Source organism: Aphis gossypii, chromosome 2 (assembly GCF_020184175.1).
Source record: "Aphis gossypii isolate Hap1 chromosome 2, ASM2018417v2, whole genome shotgun sequence".
NCBI lineage: Eukaryota > Metazoa > Arthropoda > Insecta > Hemiptera > Aphididae > Aphis > Aphis gossypii.
In genome coordinates this window covers 70,185,132-70,194,916 of record NC_065531.1, presented here as the reverse complement: position 1 = coordinate 70,194,916, position 9,785 = coordinate 70,185,132, and the positions used below count along the sequence as shown (strand labels likewise).

The window sequence follows — 9,785 nt, the reverse complement described above, 5'->3', positions numbered from 1 at the left end:
CAGTGTTCGTATGAAAGTACCTATATAAGTATGCTATGTATAATAATTACTAATTTATAACAAATTTGTTTAATGATGAAATATTAAAAAAAAATAAATGAAAATATTAAATATACATTGCCTGTTCATAATTTATTGTATTTGGTTTTTTTTTTATATTACCTTTCCGTCATCCATGTTGTCTTGTTGGATTGTATGGTTGTCGTTCACGCTGCTTGTGCTTACAGTACTGGACCGACCACAAGAAGTAGAACCTGTCACGCATAACAATTGATTTTAGACATATTTTTACTTATAAATTATTGAAGTCAACGTCATTAAATAACTTACTGCTCGAGCTTTGTAGACTAAGACTACTGGATGGTCTTTTAGAATGATTTTCTGAACCACTTCTTTTTGTCAAGTTTTCTTGTGAAATTTCAGAATCTATAAATATGCATTTTTATCGTTTAATTCGATTACTTTGAACCATACATTTAGTAATGATTTAATATTTAATAATACAAATTTAAGTTAATATAAATGTACTAATGTGTTACAAAACAAAAGATTCTTACGTTTAGATTTGTTTTTGCCAAAGAATTTTTTGATGCGATCGAACGGAGTAGGTCGTTTCAATTGATCTTTCATCCGTTGTTGGATTCGATCATATTCGACTCTCATTTGATTTAGTTGCTCCTATACATATATAATAGAGAATTTATTTACATGATCATCAATGACTAAAAAGAATCACTTGTTTACCTGTTTTTCTTTGAAAGACTGTTGCACGTCATTTCGGTTTTTCCACGTTTCGACTAGATTTTCCACTTCGTTAATGGTTAGAACGTTATTTTTGAAATCGTGTATAATTTCCAATAGTTCATCTTGAGGCGTAGATAACATTTGATTACTGCCTGTATTTGAAAAAAAAAATGATTTATATAGTAGGTACCTGCATTTTAAAATTTAAATGGTAAATTAAAAAAAAAAAAAAAGTGCATACCACGAGAGCTAGAAATCGAGAAATCGTTAGATCTATTACCAGCTGATTTGTTAATGATGCTGTCGTTCAACGATAGATTTGCTCGCAAATAATTAGCGGATCCTAGACCTGTAGTAAGACACGAATTAAGTAAATCAATTAAAATTATATATTCACAAGGGAGGTGATTGAAAAAGTTAATGTGAATTTGAATATTTCCGGTGTAATAGTGTCAGAGGTTTTTTTTTATTATTGTTTTAAATTCAATTTAAACCACAACTACATGGTCTAAAATCTACTTAGCCACTGTGGGGGTCCGGATAATATCCGGTATGTATGCTCAATCATTTATCAATTATTATAGAAATGATCGCTATGAGTCGAGCAGTATTAAATGTGGTTTACTTTGCAGAAAAAAACCTTCGGTTTAGGTTATAGGACAACTCGCACCCGACACACGGAGAGTGTTCTACTGACGTACACATCCGGTGGGCGAATGTATTATTATAATATATATATAAAAAACTCACTGGAACTCATTTCCAAGTAACCCAACGGCGACGGCGGGACCGGGTCGACTGGCGAAGAAGGCACCGCAGTGTGGGTGGGAGACCACGAACCGCCCGCCGGGCTGTACGGTCGGCCGTTGGTGGGCACCTGGTAATTGGTCGCGAAAATGGACTGCGGCGGCGGCGGTATCTGATAGTTGAACATGGTCGCGTTGACGTGAGCGGCGAGCCCACATTCGTGTAACAGTGGTTGTTGTTCTGCGGCTGCTGCTGCTGCGGATGGACCGCGGTCGCCGGCGACTGTTCGGCGGCAACGGGCCTGGGCGCGGGCGGCACCAGATAGCTGTCGTGGAGGGGTCGCGGCAACATGTAGTTGGCGTCGGGGTCGTCGGCGCCGGTCGGCTGGTGGTGATGGTGTCCATCCGATATGCCTTTGAGTATGCTGTACATGCTGGTCAGTTCGGTCATTTGCACGTACGCCCTCAGAGCTTGGGCCAGCTTTTGGTGGTTGGACGCCTCGGCAACGTCCGCCGGAGTCATCTGGGACGCGTTCCGCAGCTGGCAAGCTTGTTCGCCGCCCGGGCTCTCCAGCAAGTGCCACGACAGCTTTTCCAGTCCGTGTTTGGCCGCAAAGTGCAACATGGTCGGATATTCCTCGTGGCCTGCGACAATCGAAAAGAATAGGATTACGAATACGCACGTATATAATATTACGGTAGTTAAAACGTAGGTAGGTATGTAATTCGTAAGACGACTAGCTCGGCGGACTGTTACGGGTGTACTGTGCAGTCTGAAGGCAGCTATACGCCCGAGTTTCGAAAGGCTCCCGAGTCCTCGTCGACGATTCGTCGAAATATAAATCAGGTGTTTAATGGTAATGATAGAGAAAAAAAAATGTCTACCAAAATTTATACAGCTTCAGCGGTTCCCAAACTGTGAGGCGCAAGCTGCGCGGTAAATAATGATATTTTTAAATCGACAATGATTTCGCGTACAGTCATTATATATTATGAGATTATACTTAGTTCGGGAAATTTCGGAAAGTTAACACGTCCGGCCGGCGTTTGACCATATTGTTCGCATTAAGATTAAATATTTATATTATAATATAAAATTGTTTTTTTTTTTTCATAAAAATTTAAAATTTTGTAATACTTTACATAGAGATTTAGAAAAATTTATTGTTGATTTATTTTGTAATAATAATAATAAAATTACTTGTATATTTAAATACTAAAAATGTGTTATTTATTTATTCGTGGGAGGGTGCAATTCATTTATTTTTATTTTTAGGGTGGCATAAACTAAAAAAGTTTAGGAACCGCTGGTGTACAGTATCTATATAATATTATAATATATTGATACATGTACTCTTGATTTGTGACCTTAATTATAGAACGGTGCTACCCTGTTACTAATATATACTAACAAAAACATCGATTTGAATGTAGGTATGAAAATTTAGTATGGTTTTGTGTTATGGGTAGGAGGGAATTATAGTTAAAAAACTATAAAAGGTTGTGGTTGCTGGTTTTCATTAAAAAAAAAAAAAAATAAATCTACCAAACGTTTTCGAACAGTTTAAAAGATAAAACAGATAAAAAAAGGTCTACTTTTAATAGTATTAGATACTATAGACGTCGTGAAATATACAAACAATATTATGAAACGTACAATAAAATTATGCGTTGATAATGTTGATTATGTAATTTTTCATGTGCGACTATTATCATTTTTAAATAATAAACGTACATTTATATATTTTTAAATTATGACAATTAATTTACCAAATCTCGTTAAATTAAAATAATTTGGTTCGTTACCAATCGAACACATTTTATTCTATCCTAAAAATGCGTAGCTCTTGACTTATTAAAAAAAAATATAATACAGTTTAGATCTAACGCGATTAATAATAATTTGTATATAGTTTATTCGTCATAGGTATATAGATAAACGAAAAAAATTCGAAAAAACGTTTAATGAATGTTGGCATAAACATTAAACGTTATGCTTATCATATTATATATTATGCAATACGATTATCAACTTACAATATTGGAACCGAGATCCAGCCGGTTGAAGAAGATGGAAATTGGGTGGAACATTCTTCACATAAGCCGTGACCAAAAACAAATCTAATTGTTCTCTATCGACGGGATTCAAGCCAAACGTCTAGAGAAAATACACATAATTTATTTCGTTCGTAATGAATTATATATTATTAAAAAAAAAGAACTATGCTTACTTGGCACAAAAAATTTAACGGATTGTCCAACGTACGTATCAATTGATCTAATTCTCTCATGCGGCTCTCGCACTTCACCGAACGTTGGCCTAACGGCTGGCCATTTTTTTCAACAATAACGTTTACCAAAACAGACACTTGCAAACAGCTCACTGTAATGAACGATGTAATGAAATTATTATTTTTTTTTTTTTGTCAAATGTGTAATTTTATTAGTAAATTAGTATTATATATTGTGTTTGTATACTAACGCGGCATTTTAAATTGTAGCGTATACGGATTTCTTCTCGTCACGTTTGTCACTTCTATTTTGTGCCCGTTTTTATCCACAGTGATTACGACGTTGTCTTTCGATACCAATGGTTCTGACAATAAAACGATGAGTTTGTTTTGACCCTATTAACAGTCGATTGATTAGTCACGAAATGCGCTTTTTATATAATTGAAAATTTGTTATAGTCGTGTCGCAGGTGTACTACTCACGATTTTGATCTTTTTGGGAGTAACGGAGAATTTCGTATCCTCTTCGGACACACTAATCGCCTGTTGAACATGCATCGGTTTACTAAGAATATCCATAGACACTCCGTAAAAATCACCAACAGATTCTCGATCTTGATCTTTCACGGCCATTTTTCTCCACTCATCATAGTCCACCATTACTGTAATTACGATTGAAAATTGTTTTAGTTATATATTCTGATATTATACTAACAATGACAAACCGCTAACTACTTTCGGTAAAAAGTGTATCGGTTAAACGTTAAAATAATACTAAATAAAAAATGCGAAAAATATGAGAAGCTACACTCACCAGTCTTGTGTTGATCAGTAACGTCTGATTCTGCAACACCAACTAATAAAGCCAACATACGATTGGTTTGTAGCAATGCGCTTAAACAATCAGAACGACCAGAATGTGCGAGCACTCGTTCTAAAAATATCGGACAAACCAGTACAATCTGTAGCCGAGCTTGACTACACCGTTCCTGGCGCGGTGCTGACATTACATCAGACAACACATCTTCTAATCTCACTCTTTGAATTCTGGAATAAGCGTTAATTATATATAATTGATAATAAATAATATTATAAGAGTTTTTACGTAAGTAATCGCGATATGATGTTTAGCAAAAGAAACAACTAAATTTATATACATCCCCTTGGCCAATAACTGTAGATTATAACTTGTAAGTTAACAAGATTATAATAAACGATTTTACTCGTCATTTTAGTGGCACATATTTTTTCACTTTGTTTTCAGGAAAAATTCAATGTATACCTATTAAATAATATATTACTGTTATGGAGTGGTAAATAAGTTTTTAAATTTAATTAGACGTCAAAATTCGTTAGATAAATTTTTTAAAAGAACATAGAAATTATTGTTTTAAACGCAGTAAAAATAAATATATTTATTTTTTTATAATAAAAATATTATATTATAAACATATTTTTTAAATATGACCCGTAGATGTTTTACTTTAGTAAAAAGATAATTGAATCCCACTAAATACGATGCATATCTACACAATCGTTAATTAATAAATAATATGATGATGAGTAATAATTAAAATTAATCTGAAAGAAAACTAAACTACTTGTTGGACGAGCACTATTAGACTTTGACCATTGGACATATTCCAAAAATATGCCGCAGTAATCTTATTTAGTTTATATAAGTATAAGCTTAATTCCGAGAACGGCGAGAACTAAAACTTTTAAAATACCTACTTAAAATATGAAAATGTATTAGTCATTTTCATAAATAGTACTAGAAATACACCAACAATAAGCATCTACAGAAAACTTTTTCAACCACCCATGCAAAAAATATTAAGAACATTAATTTTTGGAAATATTGTGACGCCAAACACTACATCTTCGTAGGTTTACTGAAATATAAAACATACAATATTCTTAAAATTTTTAGAAGTTAATTTTGATTGTTTTTCAAAGACCTAGCTGAAGTTCTGTTTAAAATATACAATGATTTAAAATTTGAACAAAGTGTTAAAATTATTATAAAAACTCGAGTGATCAAAAATCGGAATGACAATAGCTAAAATTTTAAGAGTATATAATATATATTTGTATAAAATGTTTTACTTCAGACAGTCAGCCGAATATCCTTCTATATAGTGAAAGTAAGTAATGTAAGGTAATTAACAACAAAATTTACCGATCAATTGTTTATAATTACTTTTAACTGATTTACATTTAATAAAGAAATTCAAAACTATACAAATAATTACTACTTATAAAAAATAAGTATGATTACGTTTGTACACCATGTCATCATAATATGTCATTATTTTTTTTTTGTAGATAACATATAATATTAAGTAAGTAGGTATATTATATTATACATGTATCTACTCATATAAATAAAATGTACCATGTTTTTCCTAAACTCAATTATTGTTAATCATTAACGATTTAATACTTAAATATCGAGTCATCAACTCCCATATATTTTAAATCATTGATAAATAATTTGAAACAATCGTGTATTAGTGCATAATATATACGCACTACTCACTTATTTTAATGAAATTAAAATAAATACGACTTTTCAGCGGTCATACTCGTAAAAAACGCATTATATAATAAATAGGTACACTATAATGTAGGCACTGTATATATTTACCTGTATTGTGATTTGTTTTCCTTTTGATTGAAATGTTGAAAACACTGGATGAGGAAATTAATCCACATCATAGCGGCTTCGCTGTCGCCGCTCGAGACGATAACGATGTCCAAACAGTCGGATTTCATGCCTGTGATCAAACAATACAGATGGTTTTTTGAAATGTAAATATTTACATAATTATTCCTATATAATATTTCTCACTATTTATATCTTTTTCTTACTCAATATATACATAATAAAATATATAATATACCTAATACAAAGTTCGAGACTACAGCAAGACGCCAAGACGACGATATAAGCCGTCTAATAATGTGGTGAGCGTATAGGTACACTGGCGCGTACCGAGTACTCTTGTACCTATATTTACCGTTTGACGTTTTCCCCCCGAACTAGCCGTTATCTGCATTGTTTGGGACTACTAAAATATTATAGAAGGTGTTCTCGCAATGAACCGTAGGTACTTTATACACAGCATACACACACAATATATTATTATTATTTTAATTTGTACCGGACAGCGGTTTCCTTCCGGTCATCGTCAACAGACGGCTACCCTACCTACTGTGTATAATGTATATGTATTATGCAAGACGTGCGGTAGTGTCTCTCCGGCCAATCCATCACTATAATATATAAATATAAGTGCGTTTATACACTATACCTGCTGCTATATAATATCATATGTATAAAATATAAATATATTATCGTTATGATATATTATATGTACACTGCAGCTCCACGATTTGCATATCCGGCACGTGAGTACGTAGGTACCAATAAAATATATTATACGTCTCTTACATAGGGGGGGGGGGGTGAGACAGGAGCACGCGCGACACTTGGAAAATATTATAATAATATAGAAATATATAATTAGGACGTGGCGCCGAAACGAACGTCAACTGTTAAGTGTCGACGTCGCGTATAGTGTCACGCGGTGTATTTACTAATTAATATTATTATTAACCATCAACGTGCGCGCGAAAAAAACGATAAAATAAAAAACAATATTTTAAAATTCTGCAATTGCGTGTGCGTCCTCCATCAGTCGCGCACCAATTGATTATAATATGACTTTAGTTTCAAATATGAATTTAAATAACTAATATAATAAAATAGAATGCATAAACAGCTGAATTGTCATTAATAATTCAATATTAATGATAATACGATCATATATAGTATGACGAACATACGACTTTTAATTTGAACATTTAGACTCCATACCTACAACAGTAGTACAGTAAAACGCTAAACGGCTCAAACAACTTAAATAAACATTATTTAATTTTAATTTTTAATTTTCTGAATTGACTGTTTATCAGTTTCAAACGTAGTTACTTAGATTTTATTTTTAAAAAATGAATTAGGTCAATACCTATGATTTTATACTAATTTAAATAATTCTATAACTTACTAATATAAGTCATTTGACTAATGAGTTTTTAGTAGTTTAATAAAATTCCAAAAAAAATTTAAATTGTAAATAAAATACCAAGTTTGATTAATTGTAAAAATATATATATTCAATAGAATAAATAAAATATTCTTTTTTGTATAATTACCTACTCATAATACTCATAATATATGAAAATTTGAAAACTAAATTTGACATTTAAAAGGTAATCTAAACAGACTTTTTTAACGAAGAGCTGATCGTCTCAATTATGATTTGAGCATCAATATCCTATTCATTTGAGGTACCTATAGAGAGATCCGTCGTAGATTTTATTTAGACCACATCATAATAATAATATGTAATAAACGAAAATTGAAATAAGTGATTTTAAAATGATATTGCTGTATGTGGCGTGGAATAAATATATAAGTACGTTTTATTCGAGACGCAAAGGAAAAGTCAGAGAAGAATAACGCTTATACCTATACGATAGTATAAATCGGCGAGTTAAATTATTCACTGAAGTGATAATATAAGACAATAATATTATTAACTCTTAACGATAAACGCCCGATTACCACAAGACTGCTGCGGATATCGAAGAAAACACTATTAAACACGTAACAAATTGTAATTTTAAAAACTCACTTAAAGCTGTATAGGACCGCCTCGGTCTGTTATTAAACTATAAAGTAAGTATTTTATTATATAATATTATAATATACTGCACGGCGATGTATCATCCACAAAGTCCGACGAAGAAAAGCACAAGATGTATAAAGTAATTATAAGTAATAACTTTGAAATTTATTAAAACGTTCACAGCGAGTCGCACATGGAAAACAATTTGACGAAAACGGATTCGAACCAGACGGACCAACGCTGGACGAGCGAACAGACGCAGCTACTGACGAATATCAACACCGTCGTCGACAAACACATTTGCGGACCGGGCCGCGATTAATGTTATCCGGGCGCGCGGCGGTAGCGTCGGTGGTACGTCTTATTACTCGGCAGTGCGGCTCGATTTAAACCGCAGCGAGTCCAAACGGTGTCTTAATATTATTATATATTATTATTATACCGTCGTCGTTGCCTCCACCACGCCACTACGACACGAAGCATAAAAATTTAGGCAATGACGTCGATAATAATTAATATAATAATAATATTAATTATAAATCGTTAAAATTGAGTACACGTTATATAATATTTCGCTGGAAGCGTGCGGCAATCGAGCGTCTGACGTCCGTGTGTGTATAAAATTAAATCGTCGTTCGAAATTTCATTGTGACACATACCTATTATCTGGCACTAATCTATACGGTCCAGCACTCGGCAGTTAAGGATGAATAGATTATATTATTATAGCATATTATTATATCGAATAGACACTGCAGACAATAATAAGGTACATAATGATAGTGTTATAATATACGATTAATATAATATTATGAATTATTACTATATGGGTGGGTAGAGTTGTCGATAAAGTCCTATATTGTAAAAATTAAATCGAAGCAGATCATCGAATGGATATTACTGTACATTTTTAGTCGTATAATCCTTATATTATACGTTATTATGTACAATGCGAGATGCGATTACACAGAAAAACAAATAAACATTTTCTAAACCATTATAACCGCATTATTATATTGTCTAACCATATTGTTATAATCACTATACAGCAGTATAGTGAGATCTTAATACTAAAATGTCAACGTAAGATCTAATATCTATTATATAACAAAACGTGTTGTTTTTTGTTTTGTTTTGTTTTTTTGGGGGGAGGGGGGCTAAAGTTTATCAGTACGTTAACGCTGCAGGGAAGACGTACCTTTAGTGTATGTAACTGGGTAGGTTAAAATTAATATTTACACCCCACCCAGAAACCAAACCAATATTTTGCCGGCGTCCCTGCAACAGGTGTATATGGGTATACCGTGTGGGTTTGCGTTTTATTGAATTTAATAGATATTACGATATACATTGGTACGAACTACGAA

The 9,785-nt window shown here is 32.7% G+C and overlaps 1 protein-coding gene across 1 annotated transcript in view; it reads right to left on the bottom strand.

The window, feature by feature from the left end:
- Positions 1-9,785, bottom strand: part of LOC114127224 (phosphoinositide 3-kinase adapter protein 1) — a 36,986-nt gene that overhangs the window by 1,410 nt on the left and 25,791 nt on the right. The window contains 13 exon segments of the mRNA XM_050199230.1: positions 163-254; positions 331-426; positions 558-678; positions 745-896; positions 986-1,093; positions 1,495-1,689; positions 1,692-2,135; positions 3,528-3,648; positions 3,722-3,873; positions 3,973-4,117; positions 4,205-4,383; positions 4,536-4,768; positions 6,372-6,501. Of these exon segments, the coding sequence (XP_050055187.1) occupies positions 163-254; positions 331-426; positions 558-678; positions 745-896; positions 986-1,093; positions 1,495-1,689; positions 1,692-2,135; positions 3,528-3,648; positions 3,722-3,873; positions 3,973-4,117; positions 4,205-4,383; positions 4,536-4,768; positions 6,372-6,501 (2,168 nt within the window).